We start from the raw sequence: 26072 nt of genomic DNA, 5'->3' as shown, positions 1-26072 counted from the left end.
ATTTTTTTTGTGCAAGTCATTAAACGTTTGGTCTCAAAATCTCAAACTCTCTAGTATGTTCAAAATGTTTTACTACAAAGTTAACACTTCCGGTAATATACAGCACGGTTCTATATCCTGGATGTAGTGTTTTGGATAGATTGGTTAATCGAAATATACTCACTAAAGTACTAAAACATTTCTAAAATTACTACTATTTACTCACAACCACCACCACAAGCACTTGTTTATATCCATGGGAAGACCCACTATCAACGTATAATGTAGTGGGTCTCCCCATATATAGACCAAGTGCCTGTGCCACAAGCACTCAAAGCAGTGCACGAGAGACACCATTTTACTCATTTACAACGACCGCTGCATCCTTTCTTACATCCAAAATGTACAAGCTCCTCACAAGATGATAATGCTTTAGAAACAGTTTTTTTTAAAGGGTTCCCATTGATCCTCTTTGTCCCTTTCCCATTCATTAGGGCCTGGACTAGTTAGCATAAGATCCAATTACAAGCTCGTTTCCTTATCACCCGCATTAGTATATTGCACATTGCATCACAAACGAGATGATTTTAGCTTCCCAATTGTGAACTCTCCATTTCTATGTAGCAACATCCCAGCAGCGCCTGCATACAAAGTATAAATCTCCCAATTGAAACGATATTCCCTTTCATGATTTTCTACGTCTATCCCCTTCCATTTTCATGAATGTCAACCATCGAATCAAACTATTTACCGGGTTTGTAATAACATGAGCAACACGACGGGTGCCACTTTTGGAGCAGGAACTGCTTACCCTTCAGGAGCACCTGGGATCATCTCCAGTTTTTGGTGGGGTTCGTGTTGCTCAGATTTTAGTATTTTATATTGCTTTTTGTGTACTAATTTTTCTGTTTGTCCTTCTCATATTTAGCCATGGCCATGCAAACTAGACTAAGTTGAGGGAATAGCCTCAATAAGCCTTCCCGTTTGACAAATAGTTATGTTCTTGCTTCATTTACCCAATTTGATAAATTTGTGCGATCTTACAGTAAAACTACGGTGATTTGGACTAATCAGTCATCGTTCTTAATGTTAAAGTCACATCTTCAAATGGCATCAATGTCTACCACATAGTTTTGTTTCCTTTTCAAGCAAACAGAAGACCGTATCAAAACCGGTAAATGTATGGATCACTTATTGCCTAGTGCATTTGAAAGGTCATGGTAGATATTTATCTGAAGTTTTTTGCCGTCCCTAACACAAGTCATAGTTTGTCTACCCTTATGTCACGAAATAGCGAAACAGTAATGAAAGCATCATCCATAACGACTATTCGAATCATGAGTAGATTAAATCCGTGTGGCACTGCATCAGACATATGCACTATAATTCTAGTGTCAGTCTCTTAATGTGAACATGGTGTTTAACTTGAAACATCATCATGTGGTGGATTCGTTAGAAAATCCTATGCATTTGTTGCTACAAATACTATATACATCCAAGACTTCATCATCTTGTTACAGTTTCAAGGGGTTTCTTAAGGTAAGGACATAATACTAAATCTGCATACTCGTTAGGAAACACTTTGAAACTGTTAGCAACTGTGGATGTAGTCTCGGATGCACAAAAAGAAAATAGTTTGAAGGCTGCTACAAGAAGCAAGAGCTAGGGGAAAGGGAGTATACAGACGAGTCCAGGTTCAAAACAAATTCCTCATAATTTGCAAAGTTTTCTGAGAAATGACGACAAGAAGAAAGAACTTAAAGAGTTTACATTCACAGCAGCTTGGTCAATAATTTTTTTTGGGAAAAGGTAGTTGCAGCAAAAAATGTTCGTGATGTTCTGTGTTATCCACCACATTATGGTGTTTTAAATTTAGCACCATGTGCACTTGAAGAGGCTGACACTAAAATCCTGATGCATGTGTCTGATGCAAAGGAGTCATAATTCGAACAGTCAATACTGATGTTGCTGCCATTGCTGTTTCGCAATATCGTGATATAGGAGCAGACGTACTTTGGCTTGCGTTTGGGTGTGGGAAAAACTTTTGATATACTTATCTATCCATAGCCTTACAAATGCACCACGCGTTGAGCGTTTACACGCTTGATGGAAAAGGGAAAAAAAGCCTGCATTGATGACATGTATGGCGTTTAAAGATGTGACTTTAGAAATATGAAAGATGATCGATAAGCCAACATCACTAGATATGGATTTGATAATGTCATTAGACATTAATAAAACGATCAAAGGTTTTACTGTAAGATCAAACAAACTTATTATACATATCATCATAAGGGGTAAACGAAGCAAGAAACATCTCTTTTGGGAAGAGGAAAGACTAATTGAGGCTTTTCTTGTCCCACCCTCGGTCTTGTCTTTTCCAGAATATAAAATGTGCAATATATAATGGCGGGTTTTGAATGAGTAAAAAGCTTGGAAATTATTCCTTTGCTGACTATCACAGACGCTATTGAACGCCGAAGAGACAAATATGATCTATGGGAGCCCTTTTGAACAACTCTTTGTGAGGCCTCTTCATCTTGTCAGGAGCTTGTAATCTATAGATGTCAGAAAAAATGTCACGGTCTTTGTAAATGTGAAAAATCAGGTCTCTAGTGTACTTAATATGTACTTGTGGTGGTGATTGTTAATAAACATATATTTGCGGGCTTACACTAGTCATTCTAAAGATGTTTGAGTACTTAAGTGACCTTATATTGTTTAATCAATCTATCTAAAACTCTATATCGAGGATACAAGTTGATCGATATGAGGATTCATTTCGGAATTTTACGCCATAACGTATTTTTACCGGAAGTGTTAGTTTTGAATTTAAAAATTATTACAATTATAGTAAATACGCATTTTGAAGATAACTTCAAGCCAAAGGTGTAGTTACCGGCACAAAACACATTTTATTTACATTTTGAAAAAAAGTTGAATATTAGAATTAAAAGTTAATATTTCTATGTCTGTTAAATTGGATATAATCGGAAGAAGGGGTTTTTAAGAGACATGTCCTATATATCTGAAGAACAGTTCCTGTACAATTTACTGATAGATACGTTAAGGTGGTACCTAACACTACAGGGAGATAACTCTGTAAAATCAGCTAAACGTTTTAATGACGTTGTGTTGTTAAGGGAACATTAAGCTTCTCAATGATCAAAATTAGTGTTTGTCAAACTGCTATATAACCAGTGTAATTTTTCTGATAAAATGGTTGGTTCAAAATTTTTAAAAATTTTATATTTTTGTTAAAGGGTCAAAGTAAATACTTAGTCAAAATTTTATGAAAATTAAACAAGCCAAATTAATTTTAGTGAAAGTGTTGGGTACCACCTTTTAACACGTTTCAATTACCCTCCAAAAATTTTAAGCTTGTGTAAGTACGATGTACAAATGCCTGCACCAAGACAGGAATATGACAGTTCTTGATCATTCGTTTTTGATGCGTTTCGTCAATTGATTTTGCCATGTGATTATGGACTTTCCGATTTGATTTTTCTCTAGATCTAAGCTCAGTATTTTTGTGATTTTACTTCTTTTTTTTATTATACCTTCTTTTTTGATTAAGCCCCCAATTATTTTTAGATGCCTCTAATGTAAATCACCAAAATAACGAACTAAACCATATACATTTACTCTATATGAATTTATTATGACAGCATTGTCGGTAAAGAAACTTTATTTAAATGATTTTATTTACATATACCTTAAAAGATATGATTGGTGACAAAAAACATGTGTTGACTTAATCATCTTGATCTTATAATTTTTCAGGTACCACAACCAAGAAGTTGTATAACCTAGAAAGTTTTATGAAATAATAAATCAGCTTAAATCTTAAAAAAAAAACCTTTCATTTCTCATTTTCTCACATGACACATACATTTATTAGGGAAATGGGACTAAATTGTTGCAAAGAAGTCGTTGATGCTGTATTTGTCATTCCTTTTACAGCCGGGCGGCTGTCTCAGTTAAAGTCTGGAAACAGAAAATCAGAACGGAAAGAGAAAGTTCACGATGGAAGTATAAGCGGTATCATAATCCTAACTAGTATTCTAGTTGTAACATTAGTGGTTCTTTTTGGGATTGCATCATTTGAGCATCCAACTGACAAAACATTCGCTGGTTCTTCAATTGGTTCCAAGCAAATATATTTGAGTATTTGCTTTCTCGTAGCAGCCGTAACATGTATCATTTTCATGATTGTACATCGACTTAGGAATAGCGTAGCGTCAATGCTCTTACACAAGATCGATTTTTTCTCAGGATTAAACTATCGTTCTTGTGGATTTTTACTGGCGCCACTGTTTTCTATTCAGCAGTCAAGATGATAAAGGCAATAACTTGTAATCCAAATGTTACCACTTCACATCAAACCGGGTGCAACAATTCTTCGGTAGTGTCACCAGAAAATGAAAGTGTAACTGTTATGTACAAAATTGTACAAATTTTATTTTGCATTGTTCAATCGACATTTGTACATCGATTTATGAATTACAATTTCTGTGTTTCATGGAAAATTTATTACAGTCTTTTGTTGATATTCCTCGCTAACATTTCGCAGTGGACTCAGTTTTTTGTTGATGTATACGTCATGGAGGGGGAAGCCGCAACCACGTGTTTAGCAGACAACAAAACCAGTATCGACAATAAGTGCTATGCAGCAACTGTGTTTGAAGCAGTTAGACCGTATTGCCATCCTATTGAACTAGAATACTCACTTCTAAGTTTGCTATTTTTAGCAGAATTATGGCCGGTACCTGTAAAAAGCAAAAGTTCAAATGATGAACTAATATCTATGCAAGACATCGATTCTATTGGACCAAGCTCAATTTCGACTAGAGATGACACATCCACGGCTCCAACAAATTCAATAAACAATGAAGAAAATTCGAACGACATTGAACTACTTATGCCTGAAAACACTGTTGATTCATTTTCCTCTTATCCGGTTATTTATGTTATAACTGGCATTCTTATCTGTGCCCCAAATTTTGTATTTGGATTTCTGTTAAAATCTGAAAACATATTATCTATAAGGAATATGAGCGATTCGGATGTTCCTTTTTACTTCAATTCGTCTTTGGCAGAGCTTTTAGGTTTTGCCTATGATATAGTTATAACCATGATTTTGATTGTACTCCTTACTTTCTGCTTTCATGCTTTGTCCCGGAGTTCCTATTTTAACGCCACGCGTTCCGTTGAAATATTTCACTTTCACCAAAATATACTAATTATCAGTTTCTTGGGATCTATTGCATATGTTTCTTTTGAACTATTGTCATGTGTTCTGTTGATGGAAGTTTTTGATAAATCCGGACTTAATACGGTAAATAAAGATGCCTATCTTTTAATGGTAAAATGGGGTATAAAAATTTATCAATTATATTTACAGGTTATTTGCATCCTACAATTTGATAATTATGAGAAAGCAAAGTGTGTGAAAGGAAATAAGTTTTTGATGATGAAACAAAGTATTTTTCTGGTGATAGCTACACTCAATTTTTGTTTTTGGGTTGGTGACAGTATATTTGAAGCATCATCTTACGACAATAATGTTATGCAAGTTGTGTATGATAGGGGAGCCGAAAAACTTATCACCCACTTTTTATTCCCTTTCTTGGTTTTCTTTCGTTTCGAGTCCTTCATCTGCTTCTATGGTATTTATAGAAAAAAAGCAAAGCAATGAATTAAGTCCTCAGGGGAACAGAAATTTGTGGTTTGAAATTCGTCGATTTTTTTTTTCACTTATTCACTTTATTCATCCAATTGTAATATAATTGATTTTTTTTATAACCAATAAAAGATATGCTCCAGCTGGTACTAGATAAGGTATGACAGTACGAGTATACGCACACGGTCCGGATCGTACAGGAATGGTCCAAATACTCATATGGTCTGGTACATATATACAGTGTTCATTTGAAGTAAAAACATATTGTTTGTCAGTAAAAAAAAAAATCGGTAAAACTCGGCTTCAAAACACGGCATTTAATGAGCAGCCATATTTGTTAAATCATAACAAACAGAGAAAAAAAATTGACGATTATATGATATATTTGTGAAAATAATGATAAAATCGTACACAAAGGACTAAGTTTATGATGTATACATGCATTGGTTCAAGAATTGGACAAACATTATTTGTCACCACCCACTCGTTCCATATGACTTTAATTAATCTGCTGACTTGTATGCAAAAATAAAGCTCTAGTGCATTTATTTTTAGTTATTTTCTTATAAAGTATAGCAAACAAAGTATATATTGGATGCATGCTTTCATTAGTTTTATTTGGCTTTTAAATAACTGTCATTTCTTGCGAGTACTATCAGATCTGTTCTTAGTGTCTTTTTGTTCTTTGGGTGTACTAGTCACGTCCACTCTTTGTTTTTGTTATATATGCATTTCTATATGTATCCATCTGATGCGTTAGGCCTTTTTTTTAATCTTATTTTAATAGTTTGTTCTTATGTTGAACTGTCACACCATTTCCCAGGTACGGGGAGTGTTGGTATCCCCTTACTTGTTTAACACCGCCATATTATGTTTGTATGTGCCTGTCCTAAATCGGGAGCCTGTAGTTCAGTGGTTGTCGTTTGTTGCTGTGTTATACATTTGTTTGCCGTTAAAACAACAATTTGTACATCAATTTGGCAATTAGTTTTCTTGTTTGAACTGTTAAACATTTGGAATTCAAGTCTTTTATATTTTGTTTTCTCATCTTAATCAATTGACGAGCCTTGAACATTGGAAAACTATTGTGGTCTCAGTTTTGTATGAAAGGCGTATAATTATCTTTGTCCATATGTCACAGTTCGGCCTTCAACAATGAAATCCCAAAACCATAAAGTCGGCCACAAAACGTTAAAAATAGACAAATAACAAACATTCTAAACGAGAGAACATCAACTACAAAAACTAGGGACAAAATGAATATGGTGGTTCAATGTCCCGAAAAGTATAATCACCAAAATTGTGAACTTCGAGCTTTATACCAACATTCCTCATGTGAAATTTAATACAAATCATATAAAAGAAATAATCCACAATGTCTTTCAACATTTAAAGGGTAGCATAGGAATTCATGCTGATAAACGTTTCCACGATAAAGTGCACAGGTAAAACAAATAATTATAGAAATCGTGATTTCATAATCATAGCAAAAAAATGTAATTATAAGTCTTGAATGCCTTTCCGTTTTTCCCAATTAATTTACAAAAATAAGCATTCAATTCTGTCGGTATTAAAGACCTCTCTTCTCCGAATCAGACTTTGTAAAACGCCACCAGTGTATGAGTACAAAGTTAAACCAGGGTTTGTCAAAGAACGTCTCGTCATTTTTCCAAAATAGTTCATTTTCAAAGGTACCAAAACTTGTTAATAAATATTCCGTATCAACTAAAAAAAAAAAAAAATACACGATCGTCTTGAAGTACAGATTCTGGGTACTGACGCTGTCATCGTAATAATGTGTTATAGTATTCTGTTTTTTGTTTTTTTTTGTCCTGTCTGTTTTTGGTTACATCCATTTGACGTGACTCATTTTTCATTGTGCCATTGTAGTTTTTTGTATTCTTGTCTTTCATTTGTGCTAATGTACATGTGCTTTGTCTTTATCTATTTTTGTGCTTTCATCGAATATCATACAGCAGAGGTTACCGTAGTCCGAGATTACTCTGACGTCCAACGGCTGTTTTGCCAGACAGGCTTGGGCCGTGCGACGTCAGAGCTCGTCCTATATCAGAAAGTGGATATTTGTCCACCCAAAATAGATGCGCTGCTTCGTCCATTCTGGTGCCGTCTGACGGCCTTACAATTATATAAATCGGGCATAAATCTGTTCATTTTTCATTTGTCTCTTCATTTATGTAAGTTTCACCTTCCTGTCAACCTTTATTTTCTCATAATTAAACAGTTTCACAGTGATACATCGATTTCGGCATTTTGCCTTTCATTTTCAAAGATTATCACGTGACCACAAGAAACCAGTAACGTGGTCGGAACTAAATGGTTAAAAGGAAGTACATATAGATGACTGGCGCCACCTAGATTTTACATCCAAGATAATATTAAGTAGAATTAAATTTATTTTCTGCTGCCTTGGTAATTAGAAATTAAAATTGAAATAGTGAGAAATGGGTATTGGCCATTGGTGTAGAAGTAGCGAAAAATTAAGAGAAAACTCTCTTAGACAAGCAACATTTTCTGTGCCAAATTAAGCAAGGAGTGTTCTTTATTCATACTCTTTCGAAAATTCCGGAACCGTTGAGTACCCTTAAAAAATGCCATTTTTCTATCAAAAAAGCAGCGGCACCATATGTGTTTGACCATTGCAATTACACCCAAAGGTGTTGATAATTCAGAATTTGAAATGGTTTTCAATGGATCTTTGATAGTGAAAAGGCAAGACCAAATAAGGCTACCATTGTCGCCTATGTAAATAATTACTTCCTTGTAACCTAAAGCTTCATATTGAACTCCTGTAAAGGAGGTGAAAAATCGTGGTTGACTCCTAAATGTTAAACCTCGATCTTCTATAAAGGAGGTGAAAAAATATAAATATTTCAATATTTGGAGTCTCAAGACCACGAACTCTCTCTTAACTTGACGTCCATTTAAAAGTGAAAGTCAAAATGCCGAAATCGATGGGTCTCTGTGAAATCTGTTTAAATATGGAAAAATAAAGGTTGGCAGGTAGATGAAACTTACATAAATAAAGAGATAAATGAAATTGAACAGATTGATGCCCGATTTATATAATTCAAAGACCGTCAGTCAGCAACAGAAGCGACAAAGCAGCGCATCTATTTTGGGTGGGCAAATATCCACTTTTTTAATATGGGACGAGCTCTGACGTCCAACAGCCCAGCTTGTCTGGCAAAACAGCCGTTAGACGTCAGAGTAATCTCGGACTAAGGTTACCATAGTTGCAAACAAATTCCATGTATATAATACAAGTAACTAATTTTTCAGTGAGAAAGTTTAAAATATCGATCTTTCTTTTTACCAAAAATGTAGTGAAAACAAATTTAAGAGGTAACTTAATAAATGCCTCAAATTGAATTATATTAGACATTTGAAAAGCGAGATAATTAAGAAATAACATGTCTCATGATGAGCAGAGCAAACTAAAGACTCAATCTTAAATTCAAACTTGACTTTAAATTTTAAAATTTTGTTAACTTAAAAAAAAAAATTATTAGTAAACACACGTATACATAGAATAAGTAGCCTCAATTTCAGATTAAGAGAGATCGTTACTAGGAAAGAAAATTTGATGGTCAAGGAAAAAAAGTTGCATTACCTCGTCAGCTGGAATATGCTTGTTTTGTCCACTCAACAGGGTAGAAGTTGAAGCTGATTTCTTACTTACATGCCGCTATATAATAATGTTAGAGAATAAAATCATAATATTTTAGCTGGCACTTATGGTAGAAGCATCGTTTTGGAATAAAGAACGATAACTCTTTTTAGACGACCCATCTGAAAAGTATCGTCACTCTCGTAAAATCTCGTACGATTATTTTTTTTAATGGCGGCCAAATTTAACGTTTTAACGTGATCTTGAATAAACGGAACAGATCGGAATAATTTCGATGTTTACTACGACATTAATTTTTATTTGTTTGATATAACAAGGATTCAGAAATTTTGGTAACTTGTGTGGCTTATTTAAATTTAATTGTACCACGGAAATTACTGAAGTTAGAACAACAACATCTAACGCCATGTTTCGTCTGCTTCAACATTCCATTATCAGTGAGGTCAAAACAAATGTCCTAAATAATCACAGGTACTTCATTCAAAAGTCACAAAATAATAGTTAACGATAACTTGTTTAGCGTAAAAGTTCCGTCCAGCCATGGGAACACAAAAAAAAACTCTGCAAGCAATACATCTCGCATTTCTTTTTACAAATTGGCCATGCCGGGCATGCGGGGTATAAACTCCGGTGCACTGGTTGACCATGACTCCTTATGTTCATCTGCCACATATCAATATTCTCCACACAAAGGAACAGTGATAATTATACAGTTGAATGTGATCACGGTTATTCATGTAGTCAATGGCGAATCTAGCATTTTTCATAAAAAAAAAGGGAGGGCTGACGGGGCGCTCCAGTCATGCTTTAGTTATTTCCTATATAATCATCCTTTTTCCCCCAAGAAAAGGGTCTCCCTCTGGATCCTATGGTAGCCCACAGACTAATTCAAAACTTAACAAAAGTTAAAACATTCAAATAATTCACAATCTTCTAATTCTGTATTTCCTAGATGGCAAACTCTCAAGACATCTTTTCATTGATTATGTCACACCTTATACAGTCCCAGGAAATGGAAACTATTTTGTTTTCTCTCTCTAAGTTTAATCATAAAATGAGACTTGAGTCTGAGTAGTACATTTAGAACTGACTACTGTATATATTGTATGCGTCAATACTGTCCAAAATTGGATTTTTTGAGTTATTATGATAACCCATGAGAAAAAACCATGATACATGTAGATATATACAGGGCATGTTACTAGGAAGGATGTGGGCTACATCCTTTGAAATTTAAGCTGCAGCAGTTGCCTGCATATTTTATGCATTAGTTTATCCCTGGTCAAAACATTTTCACTCTACCAAGTACTTTATCACTATATCACTATCAGGTTCACATTTCAACCTTTTTAGCATACTTATGATATAACATCACAGTACCAAAATTGTACTCAGTAACCAAACTGCACCTATTCAACAAAGAATACCTGCAACAATCTTACAAGTTTTGTTTCACCATGGTAAATTATCTTATTATCATCTTTTTACTCTGATAGATTAATTAATGAGTGATAGATTTCTCTTAGAAGAAATTTAAAGGTCTGGGTGACTATAAACTATACAGAGAACAATACCTGTTGTATTTGTTCAATGGGACAAAAGAACTGCAAAAAGTTTAAATGGACAGGTAACTATCAGGTGAATCTATGGAAAGGTTCAATTTGGTTCCAACAAAATGAGCAAATTAAATGTGTTACCATGAACATCCTTTTCTTCCAAAAATAATAGTTACAGCATGAAAAAAAAAAAATCTCTGTTTATATCCCAGTTTAAAGGAGTTGAAATTAACCATAAATGTAATGATGTATGGAATTTGGGTACTGGCCTCATTACAGGATCATGGATTGTTTGGATGTAATTTCAAACACATTTTTCAATGACTCTACATGGACTCCAAATTAAAGTGGTGTAACTCTATTGTAAACAAGGAAAGTCTACAAAATAAGAACAGAATAAACTTTTGTCTGGTACATAAAAAAGTTGGGTAAAAATAACTTACAATTTAGGTAAAATTAGGGTATTCTCATGTTAGCAACTTCACAACAGACTTACAAATTTATTTTCATGACCAAAACCCCCAAAAAAGTACAAACCTAAAGGCAATAAAATGCATTGCCATGCACAGCCTGATACGACCGCAGATGTATATTGATCATATAAATAACACCAATTTTTGTTTATGTCAGTTGAAATCAAACATATTTTAATTTTGGATCCTTTAAACTTCAATATGGACTAATTTGAAAACAGGTATCAGGTAGACCCACATATTTCTATTCAGCAGAAGTCTTGAACTACATGTACATATCTCCTTCATTTCATATGATAATAAGTCCTACAAAATATTGAAAATGTGTACATTTAAATTTTTTTCTAGCTCCTCTCATGTTAAAGTAGTAACTTTTTGGTCACTATTTATGTGTTGCATCTAAATAAGAATTGTAACACTTTATAGTAACTGAACAGGTTAAACAAATACTTCTTAAGAAACAGAAAAAGAAGACAACTTGAAACAGCACAGCCATGCCAGTATATGTATGTATAACACTCAGATCAGAATAGCATGGACAATGTGTTAGTTCTATGTCCTTCTGAATTTATTGTAAGGAAAGTTATCAAAAATTCTGCAGATATTGTAATGCAATTTTATCAAGTGTTTTGTACATTGCTGTTAAAAAAAATCACAATCAGTAAAACATTTAAACAAGCTAAACTAAATTTTTATAACTGTAAGTTTCAAACATTGACAAATGTTTTATTTACCAAATAATTTGTGATTCTGTGAGAAAAAAAATCATGTGCATTTAAAGGGATAGAAGATCTTTTTCCTGCTCCGTTGCATGTCAATTGTGAATATAAAATTACGATTACCAAGTATATTTTCTTTATCATGATACTCACATTAACATTATCATGATTATCAAGAAGTACACATCATAGGAAAAATGCACAAACTACAGATAAAATATTTAAAACACCCTATTTTGAGTGCATCTCCTGCCAAATCAGTATATGTTGAATCTATATATATATATACTAGATGAGTATTATCAATGTAAATAAGGTAATTTTTGGAAGAAAAACTAAAAAAAAACCAAAAAAAAACCAAAAATGTTGTACCACAACCCCAAAATCAATTATAATCTTCCTTTTGTGTATTGAATCTTGTACTAAATTTCATAGAGATCCATTTACTTATACTCAAGTTATTGTCTGGAAACCAAATGTGTCTTCTTGAAAACAACTATGCCATGATTCAGCAAATTTTTACATGCTTGTATTTCTGATTTCCATTCTCAATTTTATTTTGCTGTCATATAAAAACTCGAAAAGTAAGCTACATCATGTGCATGTAATACAAAAAATATTTGCAAAAAATGACATAAAACTGACTGAATTAGTACATGAAATTGATGTAGAACATGTACAACTCACAAACTGAAGATGATCAGAAATACAATGAATGGTTTTTTATTTGAGTCAGATTTTTTTTACCGAAGCCCTTCAACTAAAATTATTTAGTCAAAATTTAACACTATTATTGATGTTTATCATAACAAATTGGCAAACACGGCCTAATTATTATACGGCCTTTATTATCACCTAAAAAACTACTGTGTACAGACTTACATGTGCGGTTTGGGAAGTTTTTATGTTTTAATTAAGATATATATAAAAAGTTAAATTTAATTTGCATATATATCTGAAAGATAAAATCATTTTTGGTGAAGATCTGGATTAAAAACATTTTTTTTGTCATATGCTTGAACAGATATTCTATTCATCAATTTATGAACCAGAATATTTTTTTAGGAAAAATACCATAATCCCTCATGCCTTTTCAAGTTCAATGTTCGTTCCCTAAACATCTTCTATCTGAACTTATAATTTTATTTTAGACATTAACAATACGTTAATGTAGCCTAGGACATTTGTTCTGAACATGCATGAAATATTTGCCACTGGAAGTTAAACAACCAACAACTAATCAAAACATAGGACATTGTCTTAGTATAAAGCTGGCATTTAAGGTAGCGCCTTCCTCATATTAGATTTCATAACTTGAGACACTTGAGGAAATTGCATTTAAACTTTATAATGCCAAATGATTACATGCAGTTTATATATAAGATTCCAGTGATTACTAGTAAAAACTATCATAATTTTGTATTTAAAATGAGAAGGGCAAAAGTTCTATGAAAAATATTCTATCTAGTCAATTTTTTAAATGTATATGTCGTGTACAAGTTGCAATTTTGTACAGGTTATAACATGTACAAACATATTGTACATGTTATAACTTGTATAATGCAAAAATACAAGTTATAACATGTACAAAAGTACCTCATACATGTTATAACCTGTACAAAATATTGCTTAAAAATGGTTTTAACTTGTACAAAATCGAACAATAAGGATATCTTTCTATTATCGCATTATCATGTTTATCGTATTATTATGTTTGAAGTTATAACATGTACAATATGTTTGTACATGTTATAACCTGTACAAAATCGCAACTTGTACACGACATGTATACACACATAACATTTATTATCTAACTCATTAAAACAAGGAGTTATCCTCCCTTGCATACTGTATTAACAATCTTTCCCCCTTTTATCATTAATTACTTATTATGTTTATAAAAATCATAAATATATTGTATTGTCTGTATTAATACATTGATTGGGCTCTATGAATAAGAAAATAAACTTTTTTATTCTATTCTATTCTTAGTTACTAAAAATAGTTCTAGTTTCGTTTTTAAAAGTTCCGGGAAATTGATCACACGATATTTTGAATATATCCTTGTTTGTTGAAGTCTTTTCGATGACTGGTACCTCTGATGAATTGGATTTTTTCATTGATTTGAATTGGATAAGATAATGATCCTGTTTATTTTACTTAACAACCTTATTGCGATAGTCACAGGTATATAAATTATATATGTAATAACAATGCGTAGCAAAGATATTGTGTTACTTAAATTGAAATGAAAGTTAATTAATTGTGATTTGCAATATATTCTATGTCTATGTTTCCAGTATCAAGTCTTGGTTTACCTTATTATTCTTTTGCAAATAAAGAGTTACCTTTAGTTATCTTCTATATAGCTTTATTAGCCTGAAATTAAACCATTGATTTGTTTTATGCTTTAATTCAGTTCATGCATATTCCATATTCTCATATTTGATCAATTGATTTAAAAATATATAAAGCTAAATTCACTGATCACCAAAGAGACGATCTACTGATTTTGTTCATAAATAATCTTTAAAAAAAGATACAAAAGTCCTCAACATTTTACTAAATAATTGATTGACAACTAAAACTATTTTATTACATTTCTTACATCAACATGATCAAGTAAACAACACAAAAACCCAAGGAACGTTTCAAAGTTCGCAACCCGATGCAACTGACTTTTATGCCACACTGCTGTATAATTGGCCATAATCGTTTCTTCCACGGCATACACAGTCTGCAAGTTCGGTCATTTTGTGTGCAGTCGTTTCGGTCATGACTTGAGCAGATTATAATTGATCATAATTGTATTAGAATCAGAAATTAAAAAAATGTTTTCAAATCATTCATCAATATATATAAATTGATAAAATTTGTTGTACTTTTAGAATGTTTTAAAATTAGTTCATTTGAAATTACCGATTTTATTTTGATATTACACATTTTTTATACAGATTGCCTCTCTTTTTTAATTGTTAATCGTAGACTGGTTCAATATCGGACACAAATGGAGTGTGTCCACGCATGATACGTAGAAAGGCGATTAACATGTTTAAGGTTGTATTCTTTTACGTTTCATTCTCGTTTAAATATTGTTCTGGAACTACAATGTATTTCCAAAACATGTAATACAATAGTCCATTTGCCAATCCCCGATTTCATTCTGTTATCACACTCTTTTCAAACAAATTTCTCCTTCGTGATAATCGTAGACTGGCTCCATACGGGACAAAATTGGCTTTTGCCAATGCAAAGCATGACGAATTGAAAGTGTTGTATCGGCAGTTTAACTTACTTTTATTTTCAATTTCAAAAGTATTTAGTTAACAACAAATTAATGCAATTAAAAGATTTGAAAACCTTAAAAATTACTCACATTAAGCACAGGTAGATTTTCTCTTTCTGCTAGCTCATCATTGCAAATAAAATTTAATGTTCCGCATAAGGGTGAAAAATAAAAAAGGGATCTCTAATAGTCCATTTGCCAATTCCCGTTATTGACCCTGGAGATCCTTTTTTTAGTTGTCTCTCTTATCAGGGACATTAGTTTTTATTTACAATGGAGAGCTAGCAGAAAGAGTAAATTTATCTGTGCGTAATGTGAGCAGTCTGTAAGGACTTCTCATATTTCACTTGCACTAATTTGTTGTTCAGCAAAATACTTATGATATCAAAATATTTTTTCATGATAAATTAGTAAAACCGCCGATTAATCACATTCAATTCATCATGTTTTGCACTGGCAATGCCCAGTTTTGTCCGGTAAAGAACCAGTTGACGATTGACAAAGGGAAGTAATTAAAAAAAAAATGGGTAATAACAGAATCAAATTGGTAATTGGCAAATTGACTATAAATAGAAAATATCAAGGAATTGTTTGAAAAAAAATATTATAATCAAACTGAACTCTGGAATAGAATTATGTATCTATATACAGAACTGAAATGTTTGCAGCAGGTCTGCAGCAGACTTTTACAGGTTTGCTGCAAACAAAAAGCTTGCAGGAACCCTTTTGATAATGTTTCAGAAGTTTATAGCTAGCTGCAAACCTCTTGCAAACATTGCAGCTTTTATGCACACCATTAATTTAAAACAATTTATTATTTTTGTATTATAAAATACTATACTATGAATATGTTTAACCCCGCCGCATTTTTGCGTCTGTCCAAAGTCAGGAGCCTCTGACCTTTGTTAGGCTTGTATTATTTTTAACTCTTTTTTTCCTTATGTATAGTGGAGTTTAGTATGGCGTTCATACTCACTGAACTAGTGTATATATATTTATTTAGGGACCAGCATTGAAGACCTATTGGTGACTTTCTGCTGGTGTCTGTTATATGGTTGGGTTGTTGTCTCTTTGACACATTCCCTTTTCCATTCTCAATTTCATTAGATATTCATACCATTTGCAATGTCATTTAGGCACGTAAAAACAAAATAAAAACCTTTATTAATCTATTTATAAACTTTTGTTATGATAGAGTTTTTGAATTATTTTATGTATGTAACATGTGTAAGTAGCCTAACTTTCTATAATTTGCTGTGTTATATATATGTGATGTGTACACAACATTACATTGGTTAATTGTTTTTGAACCAAATAAATCATCTGTATTGCACTATAAATACTGTTGGATAATTGTATGATGTATGCAGTTCCTGCAAATTTGCAGCAAACACGTAGGAGACAACATAATTTTAAAATAAATATTTACTGCAGGTCTGCTGCAAACACACAGGTGAAAGATTAATTTGAATAACAATGTTTGCTGCAGGTCTGCAGAAAACACTCATTTGCATGGTAAATTGTTTGCAGCAGACCTGCAGCGTATTTGCAGCAAACATGCCGCCAATACATACTCTGTTCGCTGCAAGTATTTGCAGAAGACCGATTTTTCATTAAGAGTATAATAATAAGAAGTTTTTGAGTAGTACATTTTTTGAATTTTATGACCAACCAAGTTAATCTCATTTGCCATGTTAGCCAAAGTCTTGAACAAATGGGTGAGTGGTACAAGAAATGATTTACCAGAAACTTGTACATCAACTATTATATTTTTTCTTTTCAAACTTCTAAGATATATATTTTTAGAATTATATAATATTGACGATGGAATAAAATGCTTTTTGATCTAAAATAGAACTAAAAAAAACAAATTTCCAAAATTGACAACATAGTAAATTACACATGAAAAAGCGACACATTTTTTATAAAAATTTCCTATGGCCATATTTACAATGAATTAACGAATTAACTACTAATATCCATAAAACGGATGTTCAACATTCGTCTAAAGGACATCTAGAATACATTAGTAATAATGGTTTATAATCACGGTGTTTTTTTCTTTCATTATTTAAACATTGTTTAATGTTTGCTTTATACATTTCTTTCATTTAAACACTAAAGAACTGATACAGCAAGTACGGACCAGCAATTTTTTTAAAAGTCTAAATTGAAAAGGACATTTAAACCACTGCGTTGGATTAAAACTCCAATTTTTATACGTGATTATTTAAAATAATACTCTTGGTAGAGGGGTCTGAATACAGCACAAACATCATTTTCCAACAGATAAAAAAGTGAAAAAGTATATTTTAACAAAGCGCATTTGACTTTCAGGTTCAACAATTGGTGTTCTTAAATCCTGCCGATTGCCAGATAAATTGATCACTAGGTGTACCAAAATGAATATTTATATTTATTTAATACCAAAATGAAAACAATCATCTTGTGGAAAAGATGGTATATCACAAACATCAGATGCACAAATTTGTACACAATATCCGGATTTTGACAATTAATGTCTCTTCAGTGATGTTAGGGATCGGAACCGTATTCGGAGGGCCATATAATTAACCTCAATTTCAGATAGACTCTTGAATTTTGAACAGTCGAAATAGGATGAACGAATCATATAAACCCCAAGGAAAATACAATACAAACGAAAACATATAAACGTTTTTCTAATTCTTATTTGATTAATTCTTTTCCAGACCTGGTGGTTTCTTATATTTTATCATTGTGTGGTTCATATTATCTCAGATGTTTATTGGTCAAAATTTGATAAAATTTTCTTGCTTTCCTCTAGTATCCTATTGTGATGTCATTGAAAAAGGTGACCATGTCTGATGACGTCACATTTCGAACTTACCTTTCTGCGGCAAGTCATTAAAAAAATGATAAAGATTGTCTGCATATCATTCTATAAATCATAAGAAAACTTGTTACACCACCAAGTCTCTCGCAATGCGAGATTTACCCACACTCTACACTAAAGTTTACATATTTAAATATTTAAACGTTCTGTTAACCTGGCGTTTTGAAATCAAAAATATATGATAGTCTCAGTTTAATAAATACTGTATCACACTCGATGCAGCGGTAGAACATGGTATCTTAATATTTTTTTCATATTCTAAAACTTTCTGAACCCTCATTATAGTTTCTCGGTATAGTTCTCCCCGACCCTCAGTATAGTTTCTCTGTATAGTTCTTCCGGGCCCTCAGTATAGTTTCTCGGTATAGTTCTTCCGGACCCTCATTATAGTTTCTTGTAATAGTTCTTCCGGACCCTCAGTATAGTTTCTCGATATACTTCTCCCCGACCCTCAGTATAGTTTCTCGGTATAGTTCTTCCGGACCCTCAATATAGTTTCTCGGTATTCTTCTCCCCGACCCTCAGTATAGTTTTTCGGTATAGTTCTTCTGGATCCTCAATATAGTTTCCGGTATCGTTCTCCCGGACCCTCGGTATAGTTTCTCGGTATAGTTCTTCCGGACACTTAATATAGTTTCTCGGCATAGTACTTCCGGACCAACAGTATAGTTTATCGGTATAGTTCGTGTATGATTTTAAAATTACATATTATTATTTAATTATTTTACCTCGATAGTAACAGAAGATTTTTTTATTGAAAGAATGGACGAGTTGGGATATTATATTCAGTAAAAAGTGAAGCATTCTTATTTTTTTCCACTAACATCTGACACTATTATTTTTTAAATGTATTTATGAAAGGTAAAGCAAAATATTTTGAAAAGTAAACATTAAAATATTTACTGCCGATAAAAAAACAACCAAAGTTAAGAATTGTTGAAATTAAAAAAAAACAAGAACAATTTCCTTAATAAATGGCACTGCGAGTGTGTCAGATAATTTGATCTTTTCTTCGTACTCTTGGTATTGGTAAAAAAAAATCATGATGCCGAAAAATATAAATTTGTTAAACTTTTGAATATTTTATATTTGATTAACAACTTGAAAGACTATGAAATTTCAACATTATATATTTTTTTTGTTCATCCTCTCGTTAAAAAAATATTAAATAAAATTAAACATGTAGAAGGAAAAGAAGCGATATTTCTCTTAATTAATGACACTAAACCCTATACATAAAACTTAAACTAACAAGTAAAACATAATGATGTTGCTCTGTTTTATATCTTTATAGGTGCTGTCATCAGCTTTAATATCAATACAGACAGCATCGTTGGAGAAACAGTTGTTCTACCTTGCGAAAACAAACAAGGCACTGACTTAGTTCAATGGACTCGCCGAGACAAAAATACTGAGAAATCTTTTACAACTGTATACACTGATGGGTGGCGAATAAATACAGGATTGAGGCATCACGAACGACTGATGATTATTGGTTCGAGAGGTGGACAAGATTATGGATTACAAATATCTAATGTAACAATGTTGGATTCTGGGTTATACAGATGTGCAGTAGATACCACAACTAATTTGACTTATTATTTGGTTACTTTAAAAGTTGAAGGTGAGGGGTCTACCAATAACAGAATTTCACATAAAAGTCTTCTCAAATATCTGTTTTACAAAAGGAGTATAGTACGGTTTTGGTGATTTTTTTTCTCCAAAACTGAATTGCATTTTTTTTCTCTCGAATTTTCAGATTTATAAAAATTATTCCATAAACTTGAATCAATCAAAATGTAGTTTTTAATATTTACTTTTCGTAGTCCTTACAAAAATAGTGAATTTGGTGACAAATACATCCATTGGACACATATATGCTAATAATGTTTTACAATGTACACCTCTTTATAAATTGCTAGTTGACAATTATCCCTTTTGGTAAGGCCTGCGCTTTGTGCTAACTTGACGGAGATATTAAAAGAAAGTCAAGTCTATATAATTATCAATCATAACCTAATACGTAAACATGTTCGTAAACAAATGTGCATGTTTTTACACAGGTTAAAAGTATAATACTTTTGTAATCGTCATAAAATGTCATGATAAATTGCATAGCCAAATTATACGTCGATATGTATCTTAGTGCGAAACTGTTGGGAATTAAAAACGCATGAATTCTCATATAAAAAATGGTTATTTTCATCTTTAAAGCTTGAACTTTGAAAATTTCAATGATTGTGTCATTTGAATTCATGTTTTGAACCGGAAAAAATACTCGGAAATATTTATAACAATTGCGAATAAATTATTACTATGGTATTTCAATGTTTCCAATTTGCTGTACAATACATACTTGTATGTTAATTATAAGGAAATAACGTGCTGAAAAAAACCCTGATCTTTTTCCTTATACATTTACAAAAACACTATGCCAGTTGACCTTATTCTTTTTAGATCGTTTTGTTAGTCTACTGATATAGATAAAAAAAAAAAAAGAGAGGGGGGAATGAAATCACAAACAATAGTTCAACCCTGCTAAATTTTTATTGGTCTGTCCAAAGTCAGATTAATACTGTACCTTCTAAGAAGCTTTCTAATGTCATGATTGTCTTCGAAAGTAGATTATTTAATGTTGTACATATCATAATGACTTTTATTTTTTTGATTGAAGAGTGTATATTGCCCTCTAGATGTCTTTGATTTCCTTTGAATTTTATTGAAAGATTTGCATGCTCTGTGAACGTAAGAATAGATATAAAAAAATGACGAGGAAGATGATAATATACGACTGTCAATTGTCCATTTGCAAGTTAAATGAATACTCATGGAGATAAATATCAACATGAGACAAACTGAGCTGGCGTTTTTATGTGCTGGTTCACAAGTTTAAGTTTTCAGTTCACAGGAAGACATTTCACTCTGCCTAGACACTTTATTTTGACTCCAAGACAACCAGTCTTAGCTTTGACTTTTAAATACCGAGTGTTTGGTGGATTAATAGGAACAATGATTATTTAATTTATTGTAATCCGACTTTAAATCTAATCTACAACCTTTCACAATCAGGCGAATAATCTATACTTTGAAACCATCGTCCGTTTCCTAGTGACTAAGTTGTGTGCCCTCATACCATAGACGTGCTATATCGTTGTTGTCTAATTGTTTGTTGTGTTTCAGAATTTGTCAATGTTCTGTACCACGTCAGGAAAATGACAGTTGTTAACCATTCGTTTTTGTGTTTGAGATTTTGCCATTTGATTAGGAACTTTCCTTTTTGAATTTTACGGAGTTCAGTATTTTTGGGATGTTTTTTTTCTATATGTGGATATTACCTTGCACTTAAATTTCCCAATGCATAACTGTGGTTTTGTTGATTCTAGCAAGACTCAGAGTGAAACATGTAAACATATTTGCTAGGGATCTGGTTCACTTCAATTTTGTAGAATTTATTCCTTTCTGCAGGTTTTGCAGTTATCCTGAGTCAGATATTAGATTTACTAGCTTTTTTATGACGTTTTGAGGTTTTCCGATTTTGTTTATCAATCAATTCAAATCTCTTCTCCTATGTTAAAGAAATAAAATTTTACCACTGTTATAGATATATTTCTAATAATTGTGTTTAGCCCCCCCATAAAAAAAGTTTCAGAAAGGCTTGTAAAACAACAACCATCTTCTTTGTTGAATAATCATTTTCACGTTACTTTTTTCAGATAAATTTGAGGACCTGAGAAGCCATTCTGTATATACCGTAAATAATACAACATTTCCATTTATGAAGAACACAGAAGATACCAGATTCTTTTTTTGTAAATCATGTTTTTATTTACCTCATAACATTTGCAATGCCAATTTTAAGTAAAAAAATATACGGTATAAACAAAAATAACATAACGATTATTCCATGACAATTAAAGAACACAAACATAATAAAAATAATACACTGCTTTACAACACGTGTTCCATTAACAACCGACAAAAATCTCAGCAATAACATCCAGTTTTTATGCATATTTTTATTGAATTTATATTAGACCTCAAGAAATAATATAAAACGACCAACATATTGGAACAATGAAATATGAGAAATACCTGCCATTGCAAAAATAAAAGTAAATTGACAGTAACAGTAAAAACACATATCACAAGAAAATGATAGAAACCAAAAAAACCCCTAGAATTAGAATATCAGTTGGAAAACATGGTATGCTTGACATTTTTAAACCGTAGCCTGGATAGCTTGGACTTAATCTGTGTACTGTCCTTCCTAGGAAAAAAGGACAGACTACCACGCACAAATTAGGTATGCATAATGGTTATCTTCCTTACAGAAAATGTATTTCGATATAAATAGTTGTTCTGTATATGAAGAATGGACTTTAATGTTACATTTTTTTGCACTGTAGCATGTAGGAATAATAAAAAATAAGAAGAAATCTAACACATCCATTAATGTACTAATTGTATTGTTGCATTGTAGCAATTCCAATTGTATTCATCCTGTCGATACCGCCAATGATTATTGTGATTGTTCTAGCATTGATTGCAGCAATTATTCTATTTCAAACAAGACGCAAGAACAAAGTATCATCTTCACTAGTGAATAATCATCCGGCCGATATTGAAGAAGACCAGCAAAATGATCATTATTATGATAAGGTCGATTACGAGGAGATGTCTTGCAAAGTTCAAAACAACTCTCTTAATATTGAACCATATTACCACTACCCCGATTCAGGAAATGTCGAAGTGATATTGGAGAATCAGGAAAACCCTTTGACAGGGCCACCCCAGGAAATCTACAGTAATGACCAAGCAAACTTTTCCGAACTTACCAACGACTATTCTAATGTGAGCAATCTTTATCAACCCCTTACTGAACATACTGAACATTGGGGACTTTACTCCCATACATATGTGCAATGTCCACCATTTCAAACTGGGAATCATTACCACAACATGTACAACATTGCTGACCTAAGTCAAATGGGTAATTTGTAGCAACTTCTTTTGACGAAATAGAAGAATTAAACATTATTATATATTGCTGATACACAATTAGTATTTTAGATGTACATATAACATGCATAATATTGGGAGCAGCTTTTCGTTAACTTTCTTTTTACTTTTGTGATTTGAAACAATTGTTATTTCAATTATTATTTTATTATTGGTATATTGGTATTGAATGTTCTAAATGTTTTGTATTATGAATAAAAAAATTAAGTTAGCATTGTTGCATTGTTTTAGCCTATAAATTAATAGTGCATACAATATTAATTATCAATTTCAAAAATTAAACAAATAAGCACGCATAGAAACAAAAAATCATCAAATGAAATAAGGTAAATAAAATTGAGAAAGAAAAAGGGGAATGTGTCAAAGCAACAACAACTCGACCATAGAGAAGACAACAGCTGAAGGCCACCAATGGGTCTCCAATGTAGCGAGAATTCACGCACCCGTAGATGTCCTTCAGCAGGCCCCTAAAAAATATGTATTCTAGTACAGTGATAATGGACGTCATACTAAACTCCGAATTATACACAAGAAACTAAAATTCAAAATCATACAAGACTAACAAAGGCCAGAGGCTCTTGACTTAGGACAGGTGCAAAATTTCGGCGGGGTTAAACATGCTTATGAGATCTCAACCCTCCCCCTATACATCTAGCCAATGTAGAAAATTAAACGACTAACAACACGCACATTAAAATTCAGAAGAAAGAAAATTCCGAGTTCAATGTCAACAAAAGAAAATAACAGACTACTAGCAGTTAACTGACATGCTAGCTCCAGACCTCAATTAAGTGATTGAAAGATTATGTCTTCATCATATTAATATCAGGCACAATCCCTCCCATTATGGATTTAATATCATACTTTCATAAAATATATGAGAACATAACCCGTGTCATGCCAACAACATATTTTTTTAATAAATGTGTTGCTTCTAAAACAAAACAAATAAGAAGGAAAGATGTGATACATATAACGCCAAAGAGAGAGAACCAAACAATTCTTACAGCTAGAGTTAATGTTGTCTTTGTCTTTAGTAAAGTTAATATCGTTTTTTAATATTTAATCATAATAATAAAATATGCAAACATAAGCATGAATACTTTTTAAAAGTTTGCATGTACTTTAGGTTCTGGACAGTCGTCGGTCTAAAATAGAGATTTTAAATAAATTGACATGACTCAACGTGATCAACCGATCTAGTCATTGAAGTATGATGACAAGGATGTTGTTCTGCATTTAAGTTTTTCCTGTTCTGCGGTTATGTTTTTCCTGTTTTAAATGCTCAAATTAATATGTGTTTTATTTAATATTCAACAATTACTTTTTTCTTTAAATATTTTTATCACTAACGTTAACACTACCACTTTTACTATACCAGATTCACATTATTAAAATTATTGAAGATTTGTTTAAAAATAAATGTAATTAATTAAACAAAAACTGGAAAAATATAAGAAAACAGTCAACCCTCATGGTAGGTACTGGTCCCAGTAGTGGTTATAACATGTCTTAAATTTGTTTGGTATTGGAAAAACCTATCCCAAATAACAGACTTCTAACTTTGTACACCAGACGGGCGTTACGTCTACATAGGACGCATTGGTGTCGCGCGAAAATTGATATATGACATCAGTTAAAGTTATTGTCATTACAATTATAAAACTATTACACAATCAATGGGGAAATTTAAAAAAGTTTATTCGCAAACATATCAGCTTCCTTCTTTTTGCCACACTAGTTTATAAATGCGTCATGATATCTACAAAAAAAAATATTTTTAACTCTTTGTTTGCATTTGTTTTGGCCATCCACCATAGGAAAACGAAAAGAATAAATGCTTTACATCCATTGGCTCATATGCAATATATATAATAATAATTGTGTAGTCATCTTGATGTAAATTATTGAAAGCGGATACAGGCCTTCACCATGTTTACAATATATTTCATATTAGAAAATTTTGTTAGTTGAGCTGTTAAGTAAAAATAGCCTTATATGGATAAGCGTACGTTAGCTACATGTATTAATTAGGGGTATACACGCGTTATTTTCTAGATATTGGTAGTAATTGGTCATTTTTGCATTTGTATTAGATTATTTACTCTGATTTTGTTTAGGGGATATCCAATTTCTAAAGGAAAAAATGCATGAAGATTAATTTTGTAAGCAGTAAGTATTCTTAACAGCAATAACATTTGGCATCACATTGCGTTTGCTCAAATGATATTTTGTTCACATTTTACCCATATATTTATATTAAAGTGTCATTAAATGTCAAATTCATATTAACCGGCTTGACTCAAATTTCCATATTTAATTAATAGCATACTAAAACGTATATCATAATTATAAAAAAAAGTCTACAATAAACAATGTTTGAGGCATGAGCTCGATAATATTTATCATCGTATCGATTGTATTTAATTAAAGCAGTCACCTAATTAATGGTAGATTATGCTCTCAAAAGCTGCTGACAGTCATATTAGCGATTAAAACATTTATATTGATAGAAATGGATAGCGGACTCTTGCAAATGGATTATTCAAGGTTTGTTAAATTTCATATGAATTTCAAATATGTGTTCATCATCATTTTTACCTATATAAAATGAGTTTTGTGGATCGAATCAGACAATCAAATGATTGACATTTGTTTCGCTGGCAATGTTGATATAGTTTACCTTTTTAGTAACTGAACACATGTTGTTAAGACAATTATGTCATATAAGTCGTTATCTGTGAAATGGATATTTCATAATTGTAGATAAAAATCGTGATAGCGTCTGCGATTTTCGAAGAAATAATTTCAACTTTGCAACTTCAAACTCTTA

At 32.1% G+C, this 26072-nt stretch overlaps 1 protein-coding gene across 1 annotated transcript; it reads left to right on the top strand.

Moving 5' to 3' along the window:
* Nucleotides 1–14093: 14093 nt before the first annotated feature.
* LOC134718617 (uncharacterized) lies at nt 14094–23403 on the top strand. Its single transcript, XM_063581253.1, has 4 exons — nt 14094–14246; nt 19515–19844; nt 21934–22029; nt 22701–23403. Exons 1-4 carry the CDS (start codon nt 14201–14203, stop codon nt 23219–23221), a joined length of 993 nt encoding a protein of 330 aa, XP_063437323.1. The 5' UTR covers nt 14094–14200; the 3' UTR covers nt 23222–23403.
* The last annotated feature ends 2669 nt before the right edge of the window (nt 23404–26072 follow it).

The sequence above is a fragment of the Mytilus trossulus genome, chromosome 5 (assembly GCF_036588685.1).
Source record: "Mytilus trossulus isolate FHL-02 chromosome 5, PNRI_Mtr1.1.1.hap1, whole genome shotgun sequence".
In the NCBI taxonomy this organism is placed as follows: domain Eukaryota; kingdom Metazoa; phylum Mollusca; class Bivalvia; order Mytilida; family Mytilidae; genus Mytilus; species Mytilus trossulus.
The sequence above is the reverse complement of the archived record's forward strand: the minus strand, read 5'-3'. Positions and strand labels throughout refer to the sequence as shown.

Coding starts and splice junctions, on each gene's coding strand:
- LOC134718617 (XM_063581253.1), top strand. CDS start 14,201: ATGATCCTGTTTATTTTACTTAACAACCTTATTGCGATAGTCACAG. Junction 14,247..19,514: donor CCTTATTGCGATAGTCACAG/GTATATAAATTA, acceptor ATATCTTTATAG/GTGCTGTCATCAGCTTTAAT. Junction 19,845..21,933: donor GGTTACTTTAAAAGTTGAAG/GTGAGGGGTCTA, acceptor TACTTTTTTCAG/ATAAATTTGAGGACCTGAGA.